Source organism: Acomys minous, assembly GCF_964271855.1.
Source record: "Acomys minous genome assembly, chromosome: 10".
In the NCBI taxonomy this organism is placed as follows: Eukaryota; Metazoa; Chordata; class Mammalia; order Rodentia; family Muridae; genus Acomys; species Acomys minous.
This window is the reverse complement of record NC_140491.1, coordinates 76,215,643-76,230,325: the sequence shown is the minus strand read 5'-3', so window position 1 is coordinate 76,230,325 and position 14,683 is coordinate 76,215,643. Positions and strand designations below refer to the sequence as shown.

At 45.7% G+C, this 14,683-nt stretch overlaps 2 protein-coding genes across 4 annotated transcripts in view; one reads left to right on the top strand and one right to left on the bottom strand.

Moving 5' to 3' along the window:
- The window catches only part of OLFML2A (olfactomedin like 2A), a 32,980-nt gene extending 31,408 nt beyond the window's left edge, over positions 1 to 1,572 (bottom strand). The window contains exon 1 of the mRNA XM_084797958.1: positions 1,336 to 1,572. Within this exon, the coding sequence (XP_084654084.1) occupies positions 1,336 to 1,434 (99 nt within the window). The 5' untranslated portion in view covers positions 1,435 to 1,572. The remainder of the gene's footprint in view (positions 1 to 1,335) is intronic.
- Positions 1,573 to 8,019: 6,447 nt separating this feature from the next.
- The window catches only part of NR6A1 (nuclear receptor subfamily 6 group A member 1), a 173,256-nt gene continuing 166,592 nt past the window's right edge, over positions 8,020 to 14,683 (top strand). Inside the window, exon 1 of one of the 3 annotated variants that reach the window (XM_084797959.1) lies at positions 8,020 to 8,350. In XM_084797959.1, coding sequence (XP_084654085.1) covers positions 8,251 to 8,350 — 100 coding nt within the window. In that variant the 5' untranslated portion in view covers positions 8,020 to 8,250. The remainder of the gene's footprint in view (positions 8,351 to 14,683) is intronic. The other 2 variants (XM_084797961.1, XM_084797960.1) reach the window with 2 other exon arrangements.

Below are 14,683 nucleotides of genomic sequence, written 5' to 3'. Positions count from 1 at the left end.
CTGAGTGTGCTAGCTGGGATTTTGCTCACTTGTGCTATCTGAGCCAAAGGGGACACTGATTTTCAGAGGGAGGAACCGAAGCCCAGAGACATGCAGTCCTATTTCCAAGTTTACACAGCAAAAGAATAGCTTTTACCCTTTACCTGCTCACAGGTGGACACAAGTTCTACTAGGACAAATAAAACAAAACAAAATAAAAACAAACTGGAACGGCATCAAGAGAAGCCCTTATCTGCTGCCCTTATCCTCTGTGAGCAGAGGGTTCTTACAGTTTCCCTCTAGGTGGAAAGCTCTCAGCCCTCCTAATGCTGTGACCTTTTAATACAATTCCTCACGCTGCACTTCATAACTGTATTTCTGCTGGTCTTGTGAATTGTAATGTAAATATCTGATTATGTAATCACTACGAAAAAGTCTGGTTTTTTTCTTGAGGGGGTCGCGACCCACAGGTTGAGAAACACAATAGGCCCCTCTTCACCGGGTCACTTCTAGAATACCCCTAAGTGAATCTCCCCCCCCCCCCTTCCAGAGACAGGGTCTCTGTGTAGCCTTGGCTATCCTGGACTCTCTTTGTAGACTAAGCTGGCCTCGAACTTACAGCATACATCTGCCTCTGCCTCCCGAGTGCTGGGATTAAAGGCGTGCACCACCACTCCCGGCTTCACCTGAGTGTATCTAGATCTGTCTCAAGTGCTTGGTTTGTCTATTTTCTGGATCTAACAGCGGGCTTTGGGATTCCTGTGGAGCACAGTATCATCTACTGGGCACCTACTAAGTAAGCGTGGTGCTAAGCATCCTGTAGGTATAATCTCGTTGAATCTAGAAATCATCAACAGTAGGGAGTGGGTGACAGCCCCCACTTCCCATGCTTATAGGCGAAGAAAGGAACGCTGGGTTCCTAGCTTCTCCTGAAAGCCATGGTCTAAAGCCTACTGCAAGCCCGGGAGTCCCTGGGTAACAGTAGCCCGTGGGTCTAGCCCCACGTGGTCAGCTTTCCACGGATACTCGCAATCAGTTGTTCTTACTGTCCACTTTCCCTGGGACTTCCTCACTTGGTCCTGGGTTTGAGGCTCAATCTCTGAGTATAGGTCCAAAGCGCCTCTTCCTCGGGCTCCAGGACCTAAGCACCCTAGCATTACAGCGCTTCTTCCCTCACATGTTCCTTTCTCAAGGCTTTGATTCTAGCAGAGTCCAGATAAAGTTCCAACTCTGATCTGCCTTTTCCTAGTCCCCATCTCCCTGGCCGAACGCATCCCCTTGGCGTGCACCCTCAGCCATAGCGCCCCCTCGCGCCCGTCACCGCCTAGCTGTGCCAACTTCCATCAGCGCACGTACCTTACTGTCCGGCTGCACCGGACCAGCCCGAAGCAAAAGCAGCAGCAATAACAACAGCCTCAGCTGGAGGCACCAAGGCAGGAGGGCTGCCGCTGCCATGGCTCGATGGGCAAGGACGGCTGGGCGTGCACGCTAGGAAGTGCCGGCAGTACTGCGGGCTTCGCGCTGCAGCCTGGCTCTGCTGAGGGGGAGCCCCTCAGTCCGGTGCCCCAGCAGCGCCGCTGGAGGCGGAGCAAGGGTGGGGGTGCCCGCCTCTCCCCTCCCCGCCCATTCCCTGTGGTCCCGCGGCTTTGCAAAAACGCCTCCGCCAGGCAGTGAGAGAAGTGCAAGCTCGCCTGAGGTCTAATTCTGTGAAATGAAGGAAGGGCCTGGGACACGTCCCTTTGCTTTGTTTGTTTGTTTGTTTGTTTATTTTGTTTCTTTTTCGAGACAGGGTTTCTCTGTGTAGCCTTGGCTGTCCTGGACTCGCATGTAGACCAGGCTGGCCTCGAACTCACAGCGATCGGCCTGCTTCTGCCTCCCGAGTGCTGGGATTACAGGCATGCACCACCACGCCGGGCATGTTCCTTTGCCTTTTTGGGTCCTAGTTTCCTCATCGATAAAAGAGAGAAAATACTCTTTTTGGAATGGTTGCAAAGTTCAAATGAATGGTACTTTCAGTTCAGCCCTTTCTCTAACAAAGCCATACCCTCTCTCTGCTGGACACTGTCGGAACTAGCCCTTTCAAGGTTCAGCCTTTTCTCTTTCACATCCTCCATCTTTCTCCTCTCTCTATTGTACCCATAATAGCTACTTTCCCGCCCCCCCCCCCAGGGTTTCTCTGTGTAGCCTTGGCTGCCCTGAATCCTCTTTGTAGACCAGGCTGGCCTTGAACTCACAGAAGTCCGCCTACCTCTGCTTCCCCGTGCCACTGCGCCCAGCAACATATACTTTTATTTATTTAGTATTTATTTACTTATTTGGTTTTTCGAAACAGGGTTTCTCTGTGTAGCCTTGGCACCCCTGGACTCACTTTGTAGACCAGGCTGGCCTCTGACTCACAGCGATCCACCCAGCTCTGCCTCTGGAGTGCTGGGATTAAAGGCGTGGGCTACCATGCCCGGCTAACAGCTACCTTTTAATAGCCTTCTCCTTTCCATCCTTAGCAGAGCGTCTGTTTTCTGTTTCCCAGGCAGAAATTGCTCCCTCCAGGGTCTTAGGCCTCTGCTGCACCAAAGTGCTTTGTTGGGTCTAATGAAATTCAAGATGGTATCTCTTACCGTTACTAATTCAGTGCTCAGTTCTGTGTCTCTGTGTTGCGCGCGCGTGCGCGTGGTGTGTGTGTGTGTGTGTGTGTGTGTGTGTGTGTGTGTGTAGTGTATTTCCATATGCTCTCCTGAAAGTGTATAGGCCAGAGGCTGATGGTCAAGATGTCTTCTTCCTCAATTGCTTCTTATTTTTTTGAGACAAGGTCTCTCACTGAACCTGGAGCTTTTTCTTTTGGCTACACTGGTGGGCCAGTGAGCTCCAGGGACCTTCCCACTTCTGACGTTACTTATATCACCACACCACCACCACTTCCTCCTCCTCCGTCCTTCCTTTTTTTAAAAAGATTTATTAGCCGGGCGTGGTGGCGCACGCCTTTAATCCCAGCACTCGGGAGGCAGAGGCAGGCGGATCCCTGTGAGTTCGAGGCCAGCCTGGTCTACAAAGCGATTCTAGGACAGCCAAGGCTACACAGAGAGACCCTGTCTTGAAAAACCAAAAAAAAAAAAAAAAAAAAAGATTTATTATGTATACAGTTTTCTGCCTGCATATGTGCCTGCACCCCAGAAGAGGACACCAGATCTCATTATAGATGGTTATGAACCACCACGTGCTTGCTGGGAATTGAACTCAGGATCTTTGGAAGAACACAGCGCTCTTAACCTCTGAAGCATCTCTCCACCTGCCTAGTTGAAGTTCCTATGTCTGCAAAGCAGGCATTTGAACTGCTGAGTCATTTTCCTGCCACTGAGTTCTGAGTCAGACTCTTAAACTGCCTCCCACCTCAGTTTCCCTCTGGCTCCCCGTTTTATTTCCACAAGGGTCCTTCCCAGACTCTTTGTAGGCCCTCCCAACCTTAGAGGCTGGACTCCCTTTCTCTTCTACACAGTCATGGTAGGTGAGCACTCCTCTGATCGCTTGGACGTTTCCGGGGCTCACTGAGCTTCCACTGCACAAGCAGGGAACACTGGCTTGGTCTCCAAACACCGCCACATCCACTCACTCCTGACGCTGCTCTCAAGCATTTCCCCTCCCTAACAACTTCACCTCTTCATTCCCACAGGTTATTTCCTGTTTCCAGCTCCCGGTGGGGAGGCAAATAAGTCCCACCAATCAAGGCTTTGTCTTCCCGTGTGCGGTGGCTGGCTCAGTGGCTCTCAGACTGTGTACTGCCTGCCAGCCAGCAGCGTCGATATCACCTTGGAACTTGTTAGAAATAGAAATTTTCACGGTCCAGGCCAGTTACTGAACCAGAGATTCACCAGGAGGTGAGGCCCCAACACTAATAACATTCTCAGGAACCCCTCAGGGGCTCTAGACCTAGAGACCCCACTGAGCTAGCCTGAGGTCTAATTACTGTGTAGCTCTCAGCTGAGGTCAGTTGAAAACTCACATGCGCGCCATGTTTGCTATAAATGAGTGCCTTCCTTTTTTTCTTTCTTTCCTTTTTTGGTCTGTTTGTTTTTTGTTTTTGTTTTGAGACAGGGTTTTTCTGTCTAACAGGCCTGGCTGTAGTGGAACTCCTCCTGTAGGCCAGGCTAGCCTCTAACTCACAAAGCTCCACCTGCCTCTGTCTTCCAAGTGCTGGGATTAAAGGTGTGCTCCACCAGGCCCTGTTTATGAGTGAGTTTCTAGAGATGCCTTGCAGAGAAGCGAAAGCCAATCGGGCACGCACTGTATTCTGCACACGGACCACATCTGAAAGGACACACAAGACACCGGGATGGTGGTTATTGCCAAGAAGATCCTGCAGTCAGGAACTGAAGAAGAATCTTCATTAGATACTTCCCTTCCCCCGTCCCATTTGTTTTTACTTGTGGGTTTTGTAACATGCTTGCTATCTTTTTCAAAATACAAAATGTACATAAAACAAATCCAACAAGGCAGGAATTCTTTTTCCCAGCTTTCTCATGGATATAGGTAGCCTGATTGACTTTTTTTTTTTTTTATGATTTATTTATTATTATGTATACAGTGTTCTGCCTGCATGGACATCTACAGGGCAGAGGAGGGCATCAAATCACATTATAGATGGTTGTGAGCCACCATGTGGTTGCTGGGAATTGAACTCAGGACCTCTGGAAGAGCAGGCAGCATTCTTAACCACTGAACATCTCTCCAGGCCCCTGATTGACTCTTTAAGGTAAGCCCTGCTAGAGCAAGACAGAGACCACTGGAGGAACTCTGACCCCTTCTGGGCGATGTCCGGTGTCCTCCCATGGCCATCTCTGTTACTATGACTAACCCACAGCTCAAATGTACCAAGTCCCTAATTGGCTTTGGGAGCCAGTTTGCGTTGTTATTTCCACAGAAAGTCTTCTCATTCAGGCTGGCTTATTCTTGTCAGACCTCCCCATCTTTAGTACTCCCTGTCTCGGAAATCCTGCCACACATTCCCAGCTCACGTGGCGCACATGAGGGTTATTAGCTACAGCACTCATGCAATTATAGGTTTGTGTTATGATTTGATTTGTGTCTCCAGCATTCACCGTAGGGCGAGGGCCCCATTGTGAGGCCCACACTTGTCTTGTTTTTAATCTGTAGCCCTGCCTGCCTGCCTAAGGCCTCAGGACCTCAGGATGGGTGTCCTTCAGACTGATCCTCATCCTTATATATATTCCTTTGCATTTCTTCTGTCTTCCCTGTAAATGCTGAGAGCCCTTTAAATCTGTCTTACTGAGCCTGTCTCATCAGCGGTAAACTCAGAGCAGAGGGCACTCCTCGGGGCTGTGGGGGAAAACGTCAAGAAGTTAGAAAAAAAAGGCCCAGTGTGGGTGCTGAACTCTCTGTGGGTGCCTATTTAGTGTCTCCTGGCCGCTGCTTGGCGGCAGAGGAGGTAATGGTGAGAGAGTAAAGGAATCGGCTGGACAAGGGTGTCTGAGAAGGCTTTGGGCAGGGGGGTGGGTGCACAGAGCCGAAAGGGATAGAGAGTTGTTTCCAGGGGCCAAGTATCTGGTTGAGATCACCACTGGGTTGACTTACAGTCTTCATCTGCCTCTCAAACTTCGGGCATCAGATGTCTGCAGGCCACTCGGCATTCCAGGAAAGAAGGGGAATGTTCTGCATCCAGGGGCCTGTGATAGAGGGAAACTCTGGTCTGGGAAGACTGTGATCCTGACACATTAAAAAAAAAAGTATATATTTACATTGGTGTTCTGCCTCCATGTGTGTGTGTGTTGGGGGGATGTCAGATCCCCTGGAACTGGAATTACAGACAGTTGTGAACTGCCATGTGCGCACCAAGATTTGAACCCAGGTCCTTAGGAAGAACAGCCAGCGCTCTTAACTGTTGAGCTATCTCTCCGGCCCTGATGCATTTCCCCCCCAAGTTTGGTATTATCTTTATTCTATTTTCTGTATAACTTTAAGTACGTAAAGGGTTATTTCCACAGGCCTCAGGAAATGGGCAGAAATCACAGGACAATCTCTCTTACCACCACCACCACTACCACCATAAAAGAAGAAAAAAAAATGGTTGTATATTTTGGGATCCTGACACATTTTAGAGTCCAGAGCTGAAGAAGGATTTCTTCCCTGTGATGTGCCACTCCCTGACCTCGGGATGGCTTGGAAAGGAACTAACCACTTCAAGATCTTTTCTTTCTTCTTCTTCTTCTTCTCTCTCTCTCTCTCTCTCTCTCTTTTTTTTTTTTTTTTTTTTGGTTTTTTTGAGACAGGGTTTCTCTATTTATCCTTGGCTGTCCTGGGCTCCCTTTGTAGATTAGGCTGGCCTCGAACTCACAGAGATCCACCTGCCTCTGCCTCCTGAGTACTGGGGTTACAGGGGTGTGCCACCACGCCTGGCTTCAAGATGATTTTTTACAGTCCACCTAGATAGGCCATGTGGGAACACAGAGAGACCTAGTTGTCCCTTGAGGGGAGGTATTAAGGAAGGCGCTACTGAAGAATTGCAACAGGCTCTGGAAAGATGAATTAAGAGTTTACAGAGGTCAGGCCAAGGGCATTTCAGCTTTCTGACCCATTGAGTACGTAAAGGACATTACTTTTGAGCCACTTCATTTGCACGGAAGAGCAACAATATCACTCACTGGGTAGGTGTGGGAGGTTTAGACAATTTAGCATTCGCGTAAATCATAACAGCGGCTGGCACAGATTAAGGGTAAAACCAGGTTAACTAATATCGGTAATGGACAGCTATTGGAAAGTGCAAGAAGGAAGCCTCCTGAATAGCAGGTAAGGGAAGACGCACGGGTAGCAACGTGGGCAGGAATCAGAACAGGCTAGGTTTCATATGCCAAGATAAAGACTTTTAAACAGTTAAATAAGGAATGGCTCACAAGAGCCAGAGGACTGACTACAGAGGCAGATGGGGCAGAGTGAAGACACTTCGGTGTGAGCCAGCAGAGGAAAGGCGAGTAGAGCACTAGGGTTCTTTGTTTTCTAGTAGGCCCGATAGCGCTTAAGTCTTGGGTTGAAACCTACAACAGTTTTTCCCCCCTAAAGGGTGTGTGTGAGGAGGGGGCGGGGCGGGGCGGGGCGGGGGAGCGCAACCCGGAGCGTCACTGAAAACCGCCGCCACAGCTGGTCCTGAGGCCCGGGGCCGCGCGCCACCTGGTGGCAGCGGGAGGTGGGCCCTGGTGGAGGAAGGGGAAGAAATCCAGAATTTTATTTGGTAGTAAGTAACTTTAGTAAACTGAGGCGATGTGTGCTGTGAATGTTGCCATTTTTACCACGGGACACAGTCCGTATTACAACTCTCATTTTTTCAGACAGGTAAACTGGGCAGAGATGGGAAGGGGAATAATCCGGAAAAGGGACACTCTTAAAGCTCTTTGAGACACACGGAGTCAGGAGTCATAAGTTTTCTTTGATGACATCAATGATCCTGATCTTAGTTTGCCCATCTGTTCTATGGGCAGGGTGAGGGGAATGAAAGAGGAGGAAGAGAAACTTTTAGCCTTTCCCGCCCACCCGGAGGTAAAAAGGCTTTAAACACTTCTCCGGAAAGCAGAGTTGTATAGATTCTATTGGCATATGAACGCAGTCACCTCGGTTTAAACTCGGGTCCTTTAATCTCTGGTCCAATTTGTCGCGCAGCCCGGGAGGAAAGCCCTCCTGAGTACCCACACATCCCGCCCCCTGGGGCCTTCCCCCTACAGGGCAGGGCTAGCCGGTTGCACGTGCTCACCGGTTCCTGGTGGGTCCGCCTCCTTGGAAAGACTCATTTTTAGTGCGGGGAGTCAGTCGGAGTCACAGGGGACCCTGAGCACGGGCAAGCTACAATAGAGAGGAGACTGTGACATAATCATTTATTATATATATGTATCAGTGATTTTTATTAAAGTTTGTAATAGTGATAGGTTTGGATTCTCCCTCCTCTGGATTCCCTATCCTTTTTCCTCACCCCTGTAATTAGTACAATCCCGTGTGGCCGGCCTCGCCGAGTGGACTACATTTCCTAGCATGCCCTGTGGGCACGTGCGTGCCAGCAGCGCGTGACGTCAGAGGAGGGAGCTGGCCAGTGCTGAGGGGGCGCGGCGCGGAGGGGTGCAGAGCCCGGCCGCTCTGGGGCTCAGAGTGCGCGGCGGCCAGGAGCCCGCTGGCTCCTGACAGCCCCCTCCCCCCGGTGGACGACCACGACGACGACGACTACGAGGGCGCGAGTCATGGCGGAGCAGCGAAGCCAGCGGGGGCCCTGAGCACCGCCGCATGGAGCGGGACGAACGGCCACCTAGCGGAGGGGGAGGCGGCGGGGGCTCGGCGGGGTTCCTGGAGCCGCCCGCCGCGCTCCCTCCGCCGCCGCGCAACGGTGAGTGTGGGGCCTTCGGAGTCCGGGCGGACCCAGCGCCCCCCACCCCTTCTTTCTCTAAACCGACTCTGGCTCCGGGATGCCGGGCGGCCCCTCAGCGTGGACTCCACCCTGGGCTCGGGTCCCGGGTCCCCCTCAGCTCGGACCCTCCCCTCCCCCCGCCCCGTCCCCTCTGAGCCAGATCTTTCTCCTCCCCCAGGGGCCCCTGGTGCACCGAGCACCTTCTTCCTTCACCAGGGGGGTCGCAGAAGCCACACCTTGGCACCCTGCACCTATCCCGGAGCGGTTTCCTCCTCCGCAGCCCCGCGCTTCCTCCCAGCTCCGCGAGCCTCCGCCTCTGCGCAGACCCTAAGGGTCCTCTTCGGACCTCGGTGCCCGCTCCTTGCCCCCCATCGCCCCCCCGGCCTCCCTTTGCCCAGGGTCCTTTTCCTAGGCGACGACTTTGTGCTGGATCAGGTCTCCAGAGGGATCCCGGGGCTCCGGGACACCTGCCTTTCCCCGGCGTTTGCCGGACGCTTCCCGCGCCGCCGAGCCTAGCTCTTCCGGGGTGCTGAGAATTCCTCACCTGGCCGGGTGGCTCGCGTCCCCTGGTCCAGCGTACTCCTCTGGTTCCTCAGAGTTGGCTCCCGCTCCCTCCCCCGCTCAGTGCTTTATTTGTTTCTGTTTGATATTTCCCCCTTCGGTGTTTGCGGCGGAATGTTTTTATTGGTAAAGTGTAGGGAGCTTTTGTGAGGTCGTAAAAGGTGAACTTTTGAACTTGGAAAGCGCCCTGGAGCAATTAGCGCAGGCGATAGCCCCGGGAGGCCTGCATTACAAAGGGTGCTCGGTGCGGCAGGCAAACGCTCCCGCGGCAAACCCGATTTATTTATTTATTTGCCCTGCCTTCCACCTTTCACATCTCCTCATTTCCGAATAAAGGGCAAGCTCTCTGAGATCCCTGCCTCCTCCCCTCTCTGCGCCATAAACGCGCAATTCTCTGGAAGATCTAGGACCCGAGCAGTGTCTAACAAGTAACAGATTTCAGATTGAATGCAAACACCAGGACAGTTAGGAGGCACTAAAAATTAATTGCTTTGGCAAGAAGTTTCTCAATCAGGACAGTGACCTGGCAGGTGTGGGGAAAGCAACCTGAAAATATGTCGCTCCGACCCTCGGTTGTGGAATGAATGAATGGGGAGTCACAGAAGAGAAATATTGAGGTGTATTTGCTTCTTCATGAGTTTATTCACCAAATATTTATCGTTAATTCAGCAGATCTTTAATTTCTTTTTCTTTTGTTAAAAGCCAGTTAAGAGGAAAAGCCTCTGTTTAGAAAAGAGCCTGGTTGATTTGATATGGTGATCAAATGGTGATGTTTTCGAAGCTCTTGAGTTTTTAAAGAAGTGTATGATGTGTGGGATCTAGGTGGCTGGGCATCCGGTGGGGACTGATTCTGAATGTGAACATGTTTGGGATCAATAAAATCCCACGTCACAAAGAGGAAGGAAGGAATACAGTCAGGGTAGAAAGGGACAGTGTCTAGGAGAACAAAAATAATGGTTTTGGCGTTTTAAAAATGAATTTACTCACAGATCTGGTTTGGTATTAATTTGTGAATACTGTAATTCTTGATGTAAAATTTGCCAGGCAGGTTTAAAAATCCAGTCTCCAGGTCTATTGGATATCCATCCCTAGTAGTGTATTTTTGGAATGCCTTCCTGTTCGCAAGTAGTTTCTGTTCCCACCTGTGCTTACTACTAGATGACAGATTTTATTGCAGCCATCACTTTCAACTCTACTTGAGAATATTATTGTAAAGAAAGCCAGAGAACAGTGCATTTGTTATTAATTATTCATTGGAACATTTTAAAGAACTGAGTGGCAATTTTAGCTCTTAAACAGATTATTTGTTAATACTCATCTTTTCCTTAACTGATCCGAACCATTTAAAAGAATCTTAAGGAACAATCTGTTAAGGCTAAAAAGTGTCTTTAATATTTCACATCAGTCCAAGTTACTGATACAAATATATTCTTTTTTTTTTTCTGAAAAAGCAATGGGAAAATTTGGCAGCTTAGTTGCTTCAAAAGAAAATATGAAATTTTTGTAATTTAACTTGTTTTTCAGTATAAAAAATATCATCATATATAGTGTTTTACAGCTTATGTAAATTAGTACCCATGAAGTGCTCAGAAAAAATTTCAAAATACAAAATAAAGTTTGCTTTTGGAATAGTGGACTTTCTTTCTTCCTTCCTTCCTAATGAATATTTCGCCCCGCCTAAGATAGTTTGATTTCTAAGGAGAAAAGTACTCCTTTGATTTTTTTTTTCTTCCTGGTGACATTTTCATTTTTTGTGGGCTCGTTATCTAGAGAGGAGGTCTCTGGTCTGTGCTGTGAAGACGTAAAGTCCATTGGTGCTGAATTTACAGTCCTCCAGATGTTTTTATGATTCCATCAGAACAGAGCTGCTAGCCTTTTGATGCGCCATCACCCTTCCAGGAATTCCTTGTGCTGACTCTGCTATTTTCGGCTGTGGCTTGTGGTTTTCATAACAAACAACTCATTTAGTTCTAATAGTGATTGCTCCCTTTTGGGATTTCAAAGGAAGATGAATGATTTGAGGGAGCATTTGTTCATTTTTATTTCAAGAGAGGGAAATAGATTTTTAAATATTTAAAGCAAAAGAAGGCTACAAGCCATTGTAAGGAATTAAAAGAATATTTCAATTTCACATTATTGTACTTTGCAGGAAATGAGTTCACTAAATACTGTGTGTTATCCCCTACATGACTTTACCAACAAAATCTTATTTCTTAAATTAACAAGGGCTTTACATCTCACATATAACTTTTTAGTTCTGTGACTTGAAAACTTTATTTTGAAACAACTGAGAATTTTCTGGTTTCCTTAAGGAAAAATCTGAGGTGTTAAATGGCCAAATTTCCAATCTTGGATGTACCATTCGCCAAATGCTGAGCACAGTATGGGTGTAACACACTTACGAATCTGATTCAACATTATGTAGCAGAAAGTTTTATGCGTGTACAAGTACACAAAAGTGTTAAAAGGGAAGCTAATGAAAAAATGCTGGCAGACTTTCAAAACATTACGTACATATCAATATCTCTTGATTTCCTCCATTTTTTTCTCCTAGGGTTGTGGAGCAAAGGTAGAAAATATATTTTAGGTTAAAACACATAAGTTTAGAATAGTTGGTAAAATATTTTTTAAATAGAAGAAAATGACTTATTTGTATGTGAAAACCAGGTTATAGTCATTTTGTTTGTGAAAAGGGATGAGAATCAGAGAAGACTCTTTATACAGATAAACAGATAGCTTCCTAATGTGTCCGCATGGGTAGTGGTGTAATGTACTCAATTCTTTGTAATACCCGGCATGTATTTCCAGAACAGAGAAATGGTGAAGGAAAGTATTTGCTTTCAAATTTTTGTATTCTTGAGGTCAACTTAAAAATAAATTTTCTTATAAAATGTTTTCCTGGTTTTGGTTATTCCTTGAACATTTATGGCTGTCTTTGTTTGATAGATGGGACTCAGAGATGTCAGAGTTATTAAGTTATCAAGGAGGCTTGCTACTGAGCCGGGGAATTTTGTTTTGCATATTGAGGTTTTTGTAGCTGAAGTTTTGGATTCGTCTTATCTTAATTGTACATTTTGGAAACATCTGTGGATGTAATGTTGTTATACAATATTCCTAATGTCAACTCCAGTCTTTCTGTTTCCCAGTTTTTAGACATAGTTTCGGGTGTTTGATGGTAAGTTATGGAAAATTAGGAGGGAAAACCAAGAAACCTCCAAAACACCCAAGCCCGTGCAACATTGTGAGATCCATTGTTAAGAAATAAGGAGGCATACTTTATTTGAATGATAGATTTCTTGAGAATTTTGTTCTGTTCTTATGACCTGTTAAACATTTTTCTAGAACAGTTTCTGAAGAAAAGAGATTTGTTTCCTGTGTGGGTTACAGTTATTTAAATTATTTTAATAAGACCTTTTTAGTGTACCCAGCAATTCTAATTAACAGTGATTTAGCTTGGGAGGGACCAGGATTTCCTCAGCTGGCTGCTGGGGAGCTGAATTGCCTTTTTCCCCACCCCCAGCTGCAATGAATCGTTTGATCCTCATGCTACCATGGTTGTCATTGAGAAAGCAAATTGAGAGAAAATAAATTGGGAAAATAGCCTACTTTGAGCTTCATTTGCAGTTTTGAATTTTTGTTCTTAAATTTTAGGAATAATTGTAGTTCATACATTTAACTTGTTGAAAGCTAGCCAGTTTTACTATGATATCTAAGAGAAAATTCCCAGATTTCCTTTAAAAAAAAAAAGAATACAGGTTTTGTCTTAAATTTTTCAAAAGTTAGTCCTTTGTGCAGTGGGAACAAATTTTTTCAAGGTAGTTTGTCATTTTTCCTGTATTATATAATGCCAGGTGAAGAAAATACAAATTCTTAAGTTTCATGGAAGTAGATGATATAACTTTGTTATTAAGAATTACCTTTGAAAATTATCTTTAAAAATGATATCCTAATTGCAAGCTCTGAATCTTTAATATTGTTTACAGCAGAAAAACTATTCAACCATAAGCCACAGATGGCAGTAGTAGTGTATTTTTCTGTTTTCTAGACTGAGTTTTGCTTTTAAGAAGGCGTCAATTCTTTGGATACTGTTGATAAGTCAGCTGGCAGGTGTAACGTTTCTCTGGACAGCCGCATGTAATGTATTCTGGGAAATAGATCCCAGCATCTGATTTGGAGATACACTCTGTGGGTGGTTTGTGCCAGAATAGTGACTTACTTCTTCCTGTCAAAGTGAGATTTTGTCAAAACATAAAAATTGGTAATGGCAATTAAAATAATTGTTAGAGTAGTAAGCTACAAGATTCCTCATGTAAAATTTCTCAGCTTCCTTATTTTCTACTCCTTTCATTTGATAGAACCATGGAATTTTAGATTTCTCTAAAAACATTTCAGAGATCTTTTAGTGTGTTCTCTGTTTTTCCTATTCTTTGTTGTGGTGCTAAGATTTCTGTGTTATTTTTCTTCTAAAAGGCTAACTGGGAAAAGAGTTAGTTGAACTTTTCTTGGTATTTGCATATGTTTCCTGGATACATAATCTGATAAAGATTTATGAAAGAGTTCATTAACATCTATTTAAAAATAAAGGAGAGAGCGACACAGTGTGGAGAACTAGCTTCACCATTTTTTGTTTAAAAGCCTTTCTAATTCATGTGTTCATTCAGCCTTGAAGCAAACCATTTTGGAAGGACTGAAAGATTCAGTTTGATTGTTTTTGAAAATAATATATATTCTACTGGATCAGACATAATTTCTTATTACTGCAGTTTACTTCAGAGAAGAGAGGTCTGAACACCATTGTGTAGCTATAGTGTATACTAAATAATGTAGTTAAAAAGTAATGAGGTAGTACTCACTTGGATTGCATTTTCTACCATTCATCGCTTCTTGATCATTTATTACTAAATTATTTTAGACTTAATCACTTCCAACATACTGCATCTTTAAATGTAGTTAGTGTCTAAACCAGTGATTATCAAAATGCAATCCACAGACCTCTGAGGTCCCTGAGAGCCTTTCAGGATGTTTTCTAGGTCAAAACTGTGTGTGTGTGTGTGTATGTGTGTGTGTGTGTGTGTGTATGTATCTATATTGAATATAAAATATTTTCAGCCGGGCGTGGTGGCGCATGCCTTTAATCCCAGCACTCGGGAGGCAGAGGCAGGCGGATCGCTGTGAGTTTGAGGCCAGCCTGGTCTACAAAGTGAGTCTAGGACAGCCAAGGCTACACAGAGAAACCCCGTCTCGAAAAACAAAACAAAACAACAACAACAACAAATTTCTCTAAAAGGTTTCTCTGTGTAGCCCTGGAGGTCCTAGAACTCATTCTGTAAACCAGACTGGCTTTCGAGTTCAGAGAGCCTCCTAACATGTCATTATAATCACAAAACACCTTTTGCCTTTATTGCGCTGTTTACCTTTATACTAATTTTGCAAAGCCAATAGTAGGTAAAATTGCTGGTGCTTCAGCAGAAATAAAGCCACCAGACAGTATGTAGTCATTGTATTTTTCATATCCATGGTTTTAATTTTTTTAAATGAGCCATTTTTATTTGAGAATTTTCTTGGAAAAGCATAAAAACTATGAATTCAATTTCAACCTTTGAGTGTGTATGTTTGATGTTCTGTGTGAAAAAGTTGACATATTACACAGAAAACTTTTCTGGTACATTCTAAATAGGAAGACTGTTCTGATTTTTTTGTTTTTCAAGACAGAGTTGGTTCTCTGTGTAGCCCTGGCTGTCTAGACTTGCT